Source organism: Chelonus insularis, unplaced genomic scaffold (assembly GCF_013357705.1).
Source record: "Chelonus insularis isolate UGA/USDA-ARS -01 unplaced genomic scaffold, ASM1335770v1 contig_71_pilon, whole genome shotgun sequence".
NCBI lineage: Eukaryota > Metazoa > Arthropoda > Insecta > Hymenoptera > Braconidae > Chelonus > Chelonus insularis.
Genome location: NW_023276721.1, coordinates 722,719 through 740,334, shown reverse-complemented (window position 1 = coordinate 740,334; position 17,616 = coordinate 722,719). Strand labels below are relative to the sequence as shown.

General features: G+C 28.5%; 1 protein-coding gene and 1 long non-coding RNA gene across 5 annotated transcripts in view; one reads left to right on the top strand and one right to left on the bottom strand.

The window, feature by feature from the left end:
• The window catches only part of LOC118071093 (uncharacterized), a 76,578-nt gene that overhangs the window by 25,115 nt on the left and 33,847 nt on the right, over positions 1-17,616 (top strand). For 3 of the 4 annotated variants that reach the window (XM_035090051.1, XM_035090049.1, XM_035090050.1), the window contains exon 4: positions 13,589-13,816. The exons of the other annotated variant lie outside the window; for it this stretch is intronic. In XM_035090051.1, coding sequence (XP_034945942.1) covers positions 13,589-13,816 — 228 coding nt within the window. The remainder of the gene's footprint in view (positions 1-13,588; positions 13,817-17,616) is intronic. 4 annotated transcript variants of the gene reach the window in all.
• LOC118071095 (uncharacterized) lies at positions 8,130-8,602 on the bottom strand. Its single transcript, XR_004690850.1, has 3 exons — positions 8,540-8,602; positions 8,326-8,470; positions 8,130-8,245 (listed from the first exon to the last, which is right to left on the bottom strand). It is a non-coding gene; the product is annotated as an uncharacterized lncRNA (long non-coding RNA).

Genomic DNA, 17,616 nt, shown 5'->3' with positions numbered 1-17,616 from the left:
CTGAAATATAGATAGAAACAGAAATTAATCTTAACAAGAAAGAAAAGAAAAGCAAAAAAATGCAATTATCAGGGGTTCAAAAGTCGAGAAAACGCAAGTGATGACATCAAAGAAAAAAATGGCAAGTTTGGACCATCCATAATAAAAGCAAAATAGATTTTTAAGAATTTTTTTTATACGTTCTATCCAATTTTTGATGGGAGTCAAATAAAAACATTGTGATTGATACACTTTAATAGTTATTAAGAAAGTATAGAATGTTATTCTTAAAAGTTAAAGCATAATATAATATTTCAACACTCACCGTTGAATTGCTTCTAATGTCCCCCCGATTTCTTGAGGATAAGCAATGCCAAAAACATAATAAGTAAGAAAAGTTGTCAACAATCCATCAGTAAATGACCCAGCATGTACAATAATTTGTTTGTCAATGACGACATTGTATATATTAGCAGGATGATGTAAATCTTGCCCTAAAAACATAAATACATTTTATTCAATAAATTTATTTCGAAAAATTCAATCTTCTATGATAACATAAAAATAATTTATCTTTTGAAAATTTTTATCAAAAAAAGAATGTTATCAAAATATCAGTAAAACATTTATTACATTAATTATTTTGCAGAAAAAAACTAATTTTATAAGTTTTATAAAAATATAAACATATTACGTACCTCTAATTATTAACACCGGATTAACAACAGGTACACGCTGAATCAATTCCTCGTCAGTGATTTCTTCCTATACGTAAAAGAAAAAAAAAGATTGAAAAATTGAATTCCATTCTCATTACTTATCAATCTTTGAAATTATGGATTATAACATTCGTAACTTACATTAATTAAGACGTAGAGACAGAAATTTTTGAGTACCATAATTTGCATAAAAAATATTACAAGAATAATTTTGTTTTATATATTGTCTAAAATTTAAATAGACTTTCTTATTTTATACTTGAAAACAAAAATAATGAATAATTCAAACTTGCATTCATGAATCGGATTAAAAAACATATTAATTATTAATTATATCATATGATTAAAAGAAATTTTATTATTTAATATGATGTTTTAATTCTTATAGAATCTTTATTATAAAGACGTTTTAAGAGCTTTAAATAATCTTACAGTTAAACAAACATCCGTTTTCATGACAAAAAAATTAATAAAACAAATTAAACATTAAAAACTGATTGACGCGTTAACAATCTGAAACATATTTTAATGCAAGATAATTTTCATCAAAACTGAAAAAAATTATTTGAGATAAATAAAATTTATTTGATTTACGTATAAACCCTCAGCCCATTTTAATTTAGTTAAAATTTATATATGCTACAAAACTTGGTTAAAAAACTATTATGCATATTTTTTACATAGCCAGAAAAACTAAAAAATCTTTCTTAAAAATCTTTTAAGCAGAGAAAAGTTAAGTCAAGTGAACTACGAAACAATCGGGGCAGTCATCTCAATTCGAAAAAAATAATAAAATATGTAAAACTTCCTCTTTGAATGATATCAAACTCCTGTACATCTTAAAATGCTTCCGATAATATCTCTATTTTGAAAAACTTCCATTGTAAAACTTTGTAAAACTCTCTAGTACAGATTTGTTTAAATAAAATGAAGATAAATTTATTGAACTTACTTGATTTCGACCACTAAGACGATAATCTCTTATCTTCAGTTTCTGCTATAATTGTAATACACTTTTATTCACAATGAACACTATAAATTTTCACTTTTAAATATGAACACACCAATTTTTATCTTACTGTAGCGACGAATATTAACTGGACCTGCTGAGTGACAAAATACGATTGCACCTCTATTAATTCTCTTGACTTATAACGTCTTAGCGTCTTGATTTTCATTTGTAAAGAAAAGAAAGAAGGGATAAGGAAAAATATGTATCAGTGCTTGCACGTGGCGTGTTTCAATCATTTAGCCATAAATAATTTGATATGTTTTCGAAAAATAAACATAGCGCGTCTATAGTAGAGGCGCTGTGTTTATGCTTAAGCTTACGGCTATGCTATGCTGTTATTGTGTTCTATAGGTTACAATAAAAACGTTCTCTAATCATTGATATACATATTCATACACATTTGCATGAACAGATACTGACCACTACCAACAAATATATATAACACTTTTTAAAATTTCATTTACTCAGTAAGAATTGGTGATGTGAAAAGATATATCTATGATTACAATCATAGAAAGAATGTAGTGGTTTAATGGGTGTATTATAATACACCCAAAAAAGGAAAAAAAACAATTAATAGAAATTAAAAACTATAGTAAAATATATATAATTTTTAATTTCTGTTAATTGTTTGTTTTTTTCTTTCTATTAAGTATTTTTATTTTGTATCTCAATAATTCATTACATTTCCAGAAAGTAAAAAAAATAATTTTTATAACTTACTTCCGCTATAGCAGATTTATTTTTAGTAAAATTACAATACACTATGAAACTCTAAAATCATAAGAATAAGAAAAAGATTTTTAAACTTTCATTGACTTCATTGTAATTTCGATAACAATTTTTTTTGTAATTTTACATACAAGAGAAATAAATCAAATTACAAACAATGTTTGTGAATTCGAAATGCTTTATATTGCAAGCTGATAAACGGTTCAGTAAAATTACAATGCGTGTAGGATTTATACATAAAGACTGTAAAATTACAACTGATATTAGTAAATTTCCTCACAAATTTTAGAAAATTACTTAAATGGTATTTTAATTTTGTATTACTATCCACTGATTTGTAATTTTACTTATCTTTTGTTTTATAAAACAATTGTAATTTTACAAAAAATTTTAACAGTGTAGGATAACTGAAGATGGATCACTAAACGATTCAATCTACCATGGATATTTCGATGACATAAAGAACAACTCAATTTCTTAATCATTACAAGCAACGATAACTGAATTTTCGAAATTATTCAGTTTTATAAACCTAACTCATTTTTAAATATGATCAAAATGTCTCTATCTCTGATAAAATTGTTTAACTGATCATTAAATTCCTCTACACTAAGTCTATTGCAATCATCCGTCCTTGGAAAGTAAAAAATACCTAGAGTAATATGTGTATTACATCGACTCAGAATATAAATTGTAAAATAAGACCAAATAACAACTTCGGAAAATTAAATGATAATGAAAAAGTTTATTAGAGATTGACAGCAATTAATTAGAAAGAAAGAATCCGTGCGGTCAATTCAAGTCTCACTCAAAAACTGGAGATAAACAAACTCTAACCTCGTTGCTATAAACAATCTAATCGTCAAGCAATCGTCGTGAACTAACAAACTGTCGTTAGTCTAATAGTCATTAGATGGCGACATACAAATATTTTACACTGTTATATAATGTTGCAGCATATGTCAACAAATATAATCTGAATATATGTATGTAATTAGCTGTTACCCACCTGCTTTGCTGAACATAAGATGAAATACAAATGTAGAACTTACACTGAGCAAATTATTCGTAAAAAATTACCTTTAACTTCGGGTTAATCGCGTAATACTTCTAGAATCTGAGAAATTTTACAAACTACCCGTGTAAATTATTATAAAACCATCCGGGTAAATATTACCAAGTACGTTTAAAAAATTTTCCCAGCAAAAAAAAATCTTCAATCTTACAAATAAGTGAAAAAAGATGTTCTTTTACTCATTATTAAAAAAATGGACAACATCTAGTTAAATAAATGCCAAGCTCAGGATTAAAATTTCCACATATGCATTCTATTTGGATAACTATAAATGAACACGTCAGCGTAGTCTTGTTTATGCTCGGAAAAATTCTATACAGCAATAAAACTAGCCTCAACTCCCATAACTGACGAAAAAAATCATTTTCCTTTTATTTAAGAGGATGAACTCTTTAGATACATCTGAGGTCCTTGCATATTCAATTTTAGTAGTTTCTTAAACTTCTTCGAGGAACGATCAAGTTGGTCAGTTTGTGTAAAAAACGTAGAAGTGTTTTGAGTTATTGTGTTTGTTCACTAAATTTATGATATTTGTGCCAGTGATGTTGTTTTTGATGGCGAATAATTTTTTAAGATGCATAAAATGTGTGAAAAAAAAATCTTTACCGTAGAAAATTTCACACAAAAAAAACAGTAAAAAATATCCTTAGAATCTGTTAAAATTTGAACAAAAATGTTGAGGTAAAATTTACTTAAAAACCGACAGTAGAGAACCTTCACCGAACTGCTTAGTAAATTTTTTCTACACATTATAGTTAACTTCTCGAGAAAATCTTTTTCAGTGTAGATGTTAATAAATTCCTTAATTTTCCGATGAAAATAAACATGAATCTGAAATTGTAATACAGTACAACTCCATTAATTCCCTATTAGTTAATTCCTTATTCCCCTCCATGGGCGGAGCTAAGGTTACTCCCACCACTTTGTAATATTTCCCCTATTTCTGTATGTTAACCTTTAATACCGACTGAACATATGTAATTATGAGGGTTAGTGTTATCAATCACATAGCTGTTATAGATTGCATTTATTTGTTGCTATAATTAGTTGTAGTGGTAAGAATTTTAAATTATGTTGAAAAAAAAGTATAATTCAGTGATGATTTCAGTAAAGCTAAATGCTATTCAAGAACTTAATAAAACATGTTCTGTAAGTGATATGGCTCATAACCTCAACGTGGATCATTTCACAGTTTCACAAAAAGTTGGAGATAAATGAACCATTTACAGCCAGTAACGGGTGGCTAAGAAATTGAAAAAAAAGATGTGGGATACGTGCATTTGGTGTGTGTGGAGAAAAATTGTCAGCTAACGTTGAAGCTGTTGATCCATTTCAAAAAACAGTTAACATAAACAATTCTGGATTATGTACACAAAGAGAAACTAACAATTCATCAGGTCTTTAATTGTGATGAAAGTAGTTTAAACTTCCAAATGATGCCAAAGACAACGCTTGCTGCTGTCTCTGAAGCATCTTCATCAGGCTTAAAAGGTTTTAAAGAAAGAATTACGATTAATTACTGCAAGACCTATGGTTTTTAGACGGATAAACATGGAGTCTCTATCAATGATTTATAAACATCAAAAAAATGCTTGGATGACGGCACTATTATTTAAAGAATAGTTTGAAAATGATTTTGTTCCAGTTGTTTCGAATTATTTACAATTAGTCGGACTTGAATCAAATGCTCTATTATTAATGGATAATTGTTCAGCACACAACACTATCATGAGTAAAAATGGAATAACTGTTATGTTCTTACCTGCAATTACTACATCGATCCTACAACTTATGAATCAAGGTTGTTTGTACAACTTAAAATTATTGTATAAACAAAATTTAATGAACTTTTTGAAACTTCAATTGAAGAAGGAAAATCTTTGGTTCAAGCGGTCAAACAAATTACAATAAGAGAAGCTGTCCACTGGATATCTGAGGCATGGTATCGAGTAGCATTAAAAACCATTCAAAACTCATGGGGTAGGGTAAATGAACGTTATTATGTAATATTTATTAATTATTGTTGATCATTTGGTTTTATGTTTTATTTTTTGTATCCAGTTATGGCCTAAAACTATCTAGTCTATCATTTTTATTTAATGTTCGATTATTATTAAATATTCTGTTTCCTTTGTGTCTTATTTGATGGAATTCATGGTTTCTTAAAGAACAAACATAAATAAAAAGGTGTTCATTATTAATGAAATTGTACTTTTCATTTTTTGAGGTTATGTTAACATGAGAGAATGAGATAGAGACATTATCTATTTCACTTTGTTATCTAGTGGTGGGGGTTTAACTTAATTTCCTATTCGTGAAAATTAAAACAAAATTGATAGGGAATTAATGGAGTTCTACTGTATTATAGTGTAATAAAATTCGATTCTCCACTCAGAAAGTATCTACATTGTTGTTGAAAAAACCAACGGTTCCTGCTGTGTAAGCAGTGGAAGGTCAAAAAATGCACATTGCTAAATTTTAATTGTTGATAAGCAATAGTAAAAATTATTTCCAATTAATGACATTTCATACTGCTCTTGGACCAATAGGAAATAATAGAATATTCAAACATTGTCCATGTTGCGGTGACAATTACTGAAGAGTATAAAACATCTTTTTTATCTAAATAAGACTACCTACGTGATATTCCGATTAATCTCGACCTCCAGGGTTTCCGGAATATTAACTATAACCATTAATTAACCATTGAATTTACTGTGAGGTATTTTCATAGGTTATTCATAAGCACGTTCATACTTTTTATTATATTCGCCTGATACTAACGTGTTGCGAATTTTTTCCCATAAAAAAGGTGTATGTACAAATGTTAAGCATAACAAAGGCGACTATGGCAACTATGACCATGTCAACAGTTACTATGACTACTTTTACTGTAGTGACAGGGAGTATCAGCTAGTATTGATATATTATTAATGATCGGTGAAAAAAATATTTTAGATAGGATTTAGTCAAAATTCGTTCTTCGTAGGTGTCTATGTCCGACAAGGGATAACTATGTTAACTTTCAAGTGAATCGAACGCAGTTATCGAGATCTCGTGATGATTGTGTGAGTGAGTAGTAAATGGCTGATATCTATAATTTTTATCGACGAAACTAAAGCAGTTATGTTTTTTGTCGATAATTTATTTTAAAGTTTACGTCAGCGGTTCCATGATTGTTGTCTTCGGCTAAGCTTCGATCGAGGGTGTTGAAAAAATGAAAAAAATCACTGTAAAAAATTTCTGTAGTAATTTTAATGTACATGTAAAGGAAGTTTTTACATGGACGATTGTATAGTATTTTTACTAACCATTCGTGAAGTAAATGTCATATGGGCACGTTGAAATTTACTCAACATCTATTGAAAATGACACTGTATAAGAGACAAAAGTTTCAAGTCAAAAGTGACGCTATTATTTATTTATTAAAAATAAAAGAAAAAAATGTTTCGATTATTTTAAAATTTACTTATCGTTGACATATTATTATATCTATGCTTCCCCCGTCCGAAGGACGTAAATTGAGTATCTCGCCTCTTTGGGCATAACTCTGGGAAATTATAACTCTACTCTCTTTGCGATGGCATTTCTCGGGACGCGTACACCTGCACCATAGAGCAGGCACAGGGATACACGTAACAAGCCCGAGGCTTTACAACATACCACTACGAGTCCAACCTCAATTGGCCAGTTTTACCTAGGCCTACATGTCATATTTTGATTTTGCAGCCCAGGGCGGGAGCGTGACATCCGTCCCCAATAAGATGTCAGTCAAAGGCATTTTTACAATCTTTTAAATTTGAATCTTTAAATGTATAATCTTACTGATTGTTAATCAAATTCTATGATGCCCAGATTTTTTATCTAATGATCATTTTAAAAATAAGCTTTATTCTTTTAATCTTTTAAAATTGGTTTTTTTTATTTTCAATCATTTAATATTCAATCAAATTATAAAAATTTTTCTTTTTTTAATGTTTATCATTTCGTTGAACAGTCAACTTAAGAAATTAGGACTGGTAAGTTATCTTGCGTCGGTATAGTAGAAAAAAAATTCAACTAGTGTCACTGTTTTCTAATAGATGACAGTAATTACACTGTTTTCAATCAAAAATTAAAAATACTTATACAAAAAAAAGTCTTCTTTCTGGCTCATGTAATGTCATGTAATTCCCACTACATAAATAAGTATATTTAGGCTTATAATCTAATGATAATAACATTTTTATCTTAATGTTAGCGTAATAACGTAATCCAAGTGAAAAAAATTTGAAAACTGAATTATTAAAAAGTTGAAAAACTTCAAAAATAATGTCTGTCAGTATTATTCTCTTCTTTAATAAACATAAACGATTTTCGTGCAACGAAGAAAAAAAGTTTTATTACTTAAGTTTTTATAAAAATAAATCAGTATTTTTAATGAATACCTTAATTTAACTGAATTTAAATATAAATATAATATGAATATAAATTTGTTAATAAATTTTAATATAAATCACTACTCAATTCAATTATTTTAAAATAAAATAATCAGGGTCAATTAAAGAATTCAAAAATCATTCCTGAAGTTATAAGTATAACTTTTATTTATATTCAAGAAAATTTACATTTGCTGATATCTCTTTAACTTTGGTTTTCTACACTTCCAAATATGAGCCACGTTGTCTCAGCTCCCGTCGAATATTTGTGCGTTCAACTACTGCCTACAAATATTCTGACAATGTCATCCTATATATAAATTGATATTATAACAAATTATTTAAATTTAATATAAAATGATTGAATAAATTAACAAATTATATAAGTACCTTCCATTTCTCGAGGACTCTTGTAAATTATTAATGTACAAGTCAATTGTATGTTGAATTGCTCGAGAATGATTTTGTCGTGTAGTTTCATTCATTATTCTACAATATTCAATGTCACTGTCACAAATTATGTTTATTAATCGATCTGAAAAATGAAATTTAATTCAATTTAGAATTATGAATATGTATATATTAAATCTGTTTTAATATTTACCCAAAAAATTACTTTTTTGTGTTAAAACTAATTGTCGTGTGAACTAAAGTGAGTAATAATAAAAATTTAATAGGATCTTAATTTTATTTCTCTTTAATATATAATTTATTTGTGTGAAAATTTATTTTGTTTTTTAAAAAATATGTCATTAATGAAAAAAGAGTTTGAAATAAAAATTATATTGAAAAAAAACCTGTTTAAAAAATTTCATTACACAATGGAAGAAACTAACTTTATTAGAAAAGTCAAACTAAGCGTAAATTAATGATACAAATAATATATTTTATTTTATTTATAATTACGATAATACTAGAAGACTGTCTTACTGATAGTCAATTAAAACACAAACTAACTGAAGAAATAGCAAGTAATTCAGTAACTTAAATGATTGATGAAACAAAAAAAGGAAATATATTGAAGAAAAATTCAATTTAAAAGTAAAGTATTTTTTTATTATTTTGAATTGTGTAATTGATATTGTAAAGAAATTAACTCAATATAACTTGATGTGGTATATCTCTAACGATGAAAAATATCGATATAAGTAATTGGTTTTGAAGAAAATTATGCTCCATTTCAAGAAGATCAATCTAATATTTATTTTTTGTAAGTAAAGTTGCTATTAAACAATTCAAAATTTAAAGTCATATAAGTATTTTTAATTTTTGATTGAAAACAGTGTAATTACTGTCATCTATTAGAAAACAGTGACACTAGTTGAATTTTTTTTTCTACTATACCGACGCAAGATAACTTACCAGTCCTAATTTCTTAAGTTGACTGTTCAACGAAATGATAAACATTAAAAAAAGAAAAATTTTTATAATTTGATTGAATATTAAATGATTGAAAATAAAAAAAACCAATTTTAAAAGATTAAAAGAATAAAGCTTATTTTTAAAATGATCATTAGATAAAAAATCTGGGCATCATAGAATTTGATTAACAATCAGTAAGATTATACATTTAAAGATTCAAATTTAAAAGATTGTAAAAATGCCTTTGACTGACATCTTATTGGGGACGGATGTCACGCTCCCCCCAGGGCACAGGGCTCGGAATTTGACCTCCCGTAGCACCAACTTTATCCGCTTTGGTCGGCGATCGCTCACGCGTCTCGCGCTCGGCGTGTTCGAAGTGCTCACATTCAGACTACCATATAGGGCAGTACGAAAATGGGGCACGACGAACCATAATCTGCCCCCGTTGTTACGCGACATATCCTAAAGGACAGAAACACCTTTGTAACCCCGGAGGCCCGACATATTATTATAGAATGAACATTATAGATTGTACAAAAAAAAAAAAAAAATTCTGCAAAATATTTCGATTGTAGTAAAGATGGTTCGGAGTTAGATTCGAATTTACGACCGCCGAGTCATGCACATTTGAATCAGGTGTCTCAACCCACTCGGCTATTAACTTATTCAAAAAGTAATTTGAATTAAATGTTTTCACAATAAATGTTTTGGTGATTAAAAGAATTCATTGTTGGAATTCAAAAAATGTAATTACATCTATTATTGTGTTATTTATTTAAATATAAATATCTATTTATACTCAAGATTGTGCAGAGATATCCACAAAAAACTTTTGAGGTTATCAACTTACCGACATTAAGCGTGTTTTAATGAGGACATTGAAAAATACTTAACACATGCATTGTGATTTTCAGTCAGTACAGATCAATTTTCAATTTCATGAGTAAATTTTAATCAAATTTATTAAAGTTCAGCTAAAACATCGAATTTTATTCTACATCATTGAATATTCGTACAAAATGTAGACCTATCTTACGATTGTTCATGAAATAAAAAGTTATTGACAGTGTTTAGAAAATTAAATGTATAGTTACAAGTTGAAATTGTTGAATTTTCAATTTACTTTTTACAGTGATGAGTACTACAATTTTCGATGAAGACTTACATTACAATAAAAAATAATAAGTCATAATAAAATTCTGTGTTGAATTTTTAGCGTCGGTAAAATTAGATCTGTATCATTTCTGAAAGATCATAAGTAAAATACTATGAATCGTATTACGGTAGTAATACGATATTTTAGGCACATGTGACGAATACAAGAAAAGTTTTCTTGAAAAAAAAAATTTAAATAGAATAAATCTGATTTACGTAATCGAGTCCACACAAGAATGTTAGCAATGTTTAATCTTCATGTGTTTGTGACTAAGTCTTGAGTTCTTTTTGAATACCACAAAAATTATTAGAGTTCACTACACAAAACCACAGGATGTCTTGAGTAGGTTTAGTCATGAATTTTTTTATTCAAGCAATTGTATAGTCGATTAATGTGAAAAAGTAAAATTTCAAAAATAAATATTTACTTAAAATAATATTTTCATAAATAACCGGATTGCAAGCCATTTACGTTGGTTTTACATCTCAGAAGTATTACTTTATTAAAAAAAAAAATATGTGCTCAGTTTGAAACCCTGTCTGATAGGACTCACTTCTTCGAGTATCCAAATATGAGAACTTCGATATGCACTCTATAATCATAGCATATAATCTTTATTCCCTTCATGCACTATTATCATTATTTTTTTTTATAAGTACTTAAAAATATTTTGATACTTATGTTACATCCGTAATTGGTAGAACCTTATGCTTGATGCAATACAACAGCTTTTTAATATTATATTTATGAACTGTGTGGTGAATTTTGTTTTTTTCATAGTTCGTAACAATAAGTTATTTATAGGTAGATAAATACTACTCGATGACTATGTTTAAGTAAGTTTAAACTCATTATCATGTATATTGACTCATTTTATTCAGACGCCACGGCACTACATCATTCGTGACTATCCTGATATCAATATGAGATCAGCACAAGAACAATACAGCTACAGTTATACGGACACATCAAGTTCATCTGATAATTATAATTATCCACGACGTACAGCATCGGAAATATCAATTCAGACTGAGGATGGACCCCGTGGAACGTACTCAACTGAAAGACGTTTCAGATCATCGTCTGGTTCAGGTCCTGGTTATCGATCTTCATACGAATCCCATAGCTCAGGTCGTTTACCAGGTGGTACGACATATCGTCATTATTCATACCGTATTTAATAAGTAATAAAAATAATGAACTCTACAAAACATTAAATTACTTTTAAATTCAATTAATGTATCATTTCAATGTTGTCACTGAATTGTAGTCAAACGCAATGTTCAATACGGCTCTAAAATACAAGTGCTTTAAATTTAAAAAAAACTTTTGTTATCCTTGTATGATAATATTGTTATAAGTACGGAATAAATATATGGGATTTCTTATTCACGAAGAACACACATTTTTCATTATTTATTATTGACAGGATGTATATTTAAAAATAAGTCTGAGCGCACTTTGTCTATGCGAATATGACGAACTTCCCATTAGTGATTGTTTATAACAAATTCAAATAGTTATGAACAATTCATAATTGTTATGTGTCATATCGCGTTAGAAATAAAATTATTTTGTTGAAAACATCCAAATCCATGTGATACACACATTACTTAATCGATAAATACAATTTTAGATTGTTTATAACAAATTCATATTGTTATAAACAATGTGCGATTCTTGAGAGTCATATTTCTTCATTAGTAATATTATTTTATTGAAAGCATTCAAATCGGTGTGATATACGCATTAGTCAATCGACAAATACAATTTTTAATTGTTTATGACAAATTTATATTGCTACAAGCAATATGTCATCGATGAAAGTCATATTTAGTTGTGAATAATAATGTCTAGTCACTATTGACTTCATTTTCGAATACAATTGTTATTGTTTGGCTTAAAAGTATTCTAAATAGCTAATCTTTTAATTTTTTTATTAGTTATTTTGTTATAAAAAAAAAACGGCTCGATCGAATTTGTTTCAATTTCACTCAGATCTTCTTTTTCATAATATCTTTCAAATAAACTTTGGTTGAAGTCGATATCTTAATCCGTTCTTGAGATATCAAAAACAAAAAAAAATTCTGACGTACGTACACTCACACATCATTCTAAAAATTGGTCAGTATGCTCGCAAATATCATGAAACGTAGAGATATGATGAGAATTCGAATTTCGACCCAATATCAATAACTTCCTAATGGGAAGTTAATAATAAAAAAATTAATAAAAAAGAATGTCGTTATACAGTAAACGCTATTTGTACACATATACACATATCACGTAGAAATTTTCGTAGTCTTTATAAAGAATAAACCGGTTATGTACGTGAGTTATGAGAATCTTCGTAATTATTAGTGTCTATTTTCCTACAAGCTGCTGCTCGCCTTATTGACGCTACAGGCCGTGGATAAAGCGGAAAGTGCCTGTATAGAGCAGAGACATTATTCTTCATTGTGAGTGTTTAGTTGAAGATTCACTTTAATGACACTATTTGTAGAGTCAATTTGTTGTCAGTCACATTCTCTTCTTTATTCGTTCATATTTTCTATTCATTTTAAGTACTTGTAAGTATTAGTGGACATAGTATTAAGTCACAGTACTACCTCAACGCCACTGAAATCGAAAGTTATTTCGAAAACTAGCATGAAAAGAATTATAAAATTGTACTTATTAGACGTCAATTGCTTGAATTCAAAAGGAATTAAGAAAGTATAAAAGTTCGAAAATTAAGGAATGAAAAAGAAGGCAGTGTTTTCATCGTAAAAAATTGTTTTGAAGGTAAAGTATTATTTTAAAGCTATCCTATATTACTTAGCATTTCGTAAATAATTAGAATTCTGAATTACAATTTAGAGAATCACACTTAAATTCTGAACATTCTTACATAGAATACAAGAATTCTAATTATGATTCAGGCATATATTAAGCTTCGATGATATTGATGTTTTCTGATCCATGCTTTTTGATAATTCTCATGCTTACAAAATGCTTTTTTACTGTGCATATTATCTACGAATAAAAAAGAGCTACATTGTTGTTTGGTTAATGTTTATGTATCATATGGTAAAAGCAAATAGAGGATAAAATGAAGTTTTGTAATTGATTTATTGAACTCATTAAATACAGGTACAAACATTCCATCATCTACCCTACATTGCTCACAAGAAGCTCGTTACAGTGATTCATACACCTCATCCAGCTATTTATCATAACACGACTGATACCCAACCAATCAAGATCTATTCACGAGTTCGCCCTAGTGTGATTACTGCTGAATTACAAAGGATACGGAATCAAATACGGCCTACTAGTATTTCTTATGTGTCGAGATACCTTAACTCGAAGGACAACATTGTAAGTTTTTTGTATTATCGTTAGATTTTAACTAAATTTACTATTTTTATTGGCGATTTTTATAGAATTGCCATTAATTACGAATCTTATTTAAAAAATAGGTCTGACCACACTTTGTCTATGCGAATATGACGAACTTCCCATTAGTGATTAAAACTAAAACTAAAAAGTTTCAGTTTCGATATCTCGACAATGAAGTGATACAGCGAAAAATTTTATTCTTTTTTATTCGATTTAACAAAATCAATTGTTAAATTATGGGCCTGTGCAAATGTTACTCAATAGAGGGGTCACGATCGATACGCGCATGCGTCGGATAGCTCACTTGCCATCCATGTTGTTCCTCTGTACTCGGTCTTGTGTTTCGACTGTCGGCTTCTCATGAGATCGTGCGTGTTGAGTCGGCAGTAGCTGTGAGTGAATTATTATTTATTTCCAACTAAAGGAATTTCTTCTTCTTTTGATCGCATACTTCGGTTCTGACGAGATAAACAAATTTCTAAACGAAGCACCCGATGAAAAATATTTAGGATTAAAAGTGAGTAGAAATTTCTAACTATTTACATATATTTACAAATAAAACTTAGAACTTGATAGCTAATTTCTCAAATAATCATGAATGAGAATAAAATTTGCAAAAAAAGTAATTATTTATAGTAAATTCAAAGTATTTTTCATTTTCGAATTTTTCAAGGTAGTCCTAATATTTGGGATTTGTGACAAAGAAATTGCTGAATTTCTCGGTCTACAGAATTCGAACGAGTAAACGAAAAATAGGTTCGTTAATAGAAAACTCTATAAATCAAAATACATTTCACACTAATGTCAACAATGATGAACCTCCTCCGAAGATTTTGAAAGTGTGTTCGACTACCCAAGATATTTCTAATGAAGTACCATGTAATATTAGTGAAAACAACCCTTATTTAAACGACTCGACTAAAATTGCTCCTAATGTTTCATCTCATTCAAATGCAAATGGTATCTTAAATTTTGAAAATACAGAAATTATTTCAACAAAGAGTGGATTTTTTGATGTTTATCATCAAAAATTGTTGAAAAAAATTACTAATTCTGCATAGAAAAATTGAAGAAATCGAGGAATGTTCAGAAGCGTTCGAAAAACGTTGAAAAAAAAAAATGTGTACAAAAATGATTGTCTATAACACAATAATGGTTAAAAAATATAGAAAAAAAATATAAGAATTTTAGCAATAGCCCTATCAGTATAAGCAGAGAAAAATGAATAAAAGTTTTTAGTTAAAACTTCTCCATCTTTTTGAATTATTGGGTTTTTGTAAACAATTTAAAAGATGCCTGCAAGGAGAAGTATAATTGGAAATTTTTTAGTGGCATTATTTTTGGAAAAATGATAATTTATTTATAAGGAAATAAAATTACATGCAATTCGTATTTTCGACAATTATTTATAACGATTACTCGAAAATTTAAAAAAAAACTTCCTTTATATTTTTCTGAAAGAAGGATAAATCACATCTGCTCTGTAATTAGCAATGAAATGTGACCGTACATACAAAAAATATAAGGACGCAAACTTGAAGAAAAAAACAAGAAAAAAGTTGATTGAATATGATTATATAAATTCGAAAAAGATGATTTTTGAATAATTTTCATGGAAAAATCTTCGGATGTCAGTATAACTTCGCGCCATGTACTCGTTTCAAATGACTCTGCTAATAATGAAATTTTTGTTTTTGGATAACTATCTAAGAGAATTTTAAAACTGAAAAAAAAATTGAAATCATATGAAATTCTATGTCATTTATAAAATTAAGCAATTTCTTTTTTAATTCCGATAAATATTGGAAAAAAAACTCTGTGAAGTTTTTCTTAAATAATTAGAGAAGTAATTTTGCAGATAAAACAATCGATGTTAACTTGATTTTGAAAATTAGTTAGTTTGAAAAAAATTTCATTAGACTTGGCCAATTTTTGTAATGTTTTTTATCGATAGAAAATTCCTGGACATGATTCTTGAAAATTGTGCGTTGTCAATATTGCAGAGAAGTTCATCAATTAAAACGTTCAACTTTTAGCTATAACACTTATAATAATGTCAATAACTTTTATGCAGCCAGTGTATTCATGTTTAGTGCCATTTTATATGATGGTCCAAGTTTGCCTTATACGTATGTATCAACCATTTTTCTGAAACAAACAGATGTAAGATTTTTGGAAAGAACTTCAATATCGGAAATAAATAGCAATCTGACTCAGAAAAGAAACAGACGTACATTAGTCTAATGAAAAATTCTTACATCCGGGCGGTCTACTAGGGTAATAGCTAATCACTGATATTTTGCTCCAGTTATTCAGTAATGTACGATCCAAAAACTTCGAATATTTTATCATACTGTTTGAAAAAAAAATTCTTCCGTACACGGCCCTTATTCTCTTTCAATTTTATAAAAAAATACCAGTATCTGTGATTCATGTAACAAATGTAAAATGTACCACATTCTGACGCGATCGCGACTTTGAGAAGTGATAAACACAAGAATGATCGTCAGTGATATTATTTATCGTTCATTTTATCCATCAGCTAAAACTACAATAAATGCGCGTTTGGCACGCAAAGTGCAGAGAATTAAGTAATGCTTATGTGTCAATAAACACTTAAAGAATTCAAAAGCTCTTGAGAATATACTAGTATGCACATGATGATAGTATAGGTAATTATTTAGAATTGAGGCTCCAGGCGAAAATTGCTCTAAAAAATTTCTTATGCATTTGGGGTTATTTCTGAGGGTACAAATAGTGAATTTAAGGCGGGGGAAACATTTTTTTCCATTATTTTAGACATTAAATGGTAGAACTTACATATGATAAATCACTGAATGTCTCTAAAATTGTTGATCGTACATTTCAGAACGTAGCAAAAAAAGGCAAGAGGGTGGGGGAGGGGTGTTAAAACGCTATAAACATTTTCAAAAATTATAAAAGTATTAATGCCCTTTAAACACCCCCCCCCCTCACACCTTTTATCCTCTTCGTCACTGTATTATTGGAATTCAAGCTATACCTATACTTGAAAATCCTGTTTTTTTGGATGAAACGTCATGAAACATGTCTCTCCCACCTTCATTTGTCTAATTCTACCTAAGAAAATAGTTTCCAGGCAGTAAAAAATTTTTTGGAGCGATTTTTGCCTGGAGCCCCAATTCTAAATAATTACCATAGTATATTTTTGAGTTCAGGTTGAACTATTTACAATATTTTTTTATTGAACAGCATAAACGAAATATCTCTTGGAGGGTTTGCAATTTCTATTATAATTCGAACAATACAATATAATGTGTTCAAAATAAGAGCTAGGATTGATTGTTTTTCTAAATAATTACATTTCTCATTTTGAAATACTAAAAGAAAAGAGTTGCCTTTCAAAGAAGTCGAATGTATTGCATAGAGCGATTTTCCACTTGTTAATTACAAGTGTAATTGCTAAAAACAGAAAGTGTTCTTTCATACCTATGTAATAGAGTTAGTAACCCATTTCCAGTGAAAGGAAAAATCTAGTAAGAGTTATCTGGTTAATAACTTTTCTTTGGTAAGCGAAAATATTTACCATTTCAAAAAATTCAGATATGATGCATAACAAATTAAATTTCCCAAGTAATTTAAATAAATACAAAGTAGCCTATAATCTTTCTAATAACTCTTAGTCCATTTTTGCCAAATTGAGCCGTAATCGATTTTTTTTTTAGATTACTCTAAGCTGTCAATCAGAACACTTCGATCAAAACCCTAAACTATTGTTACATTTTTTTATTGTTACCTTG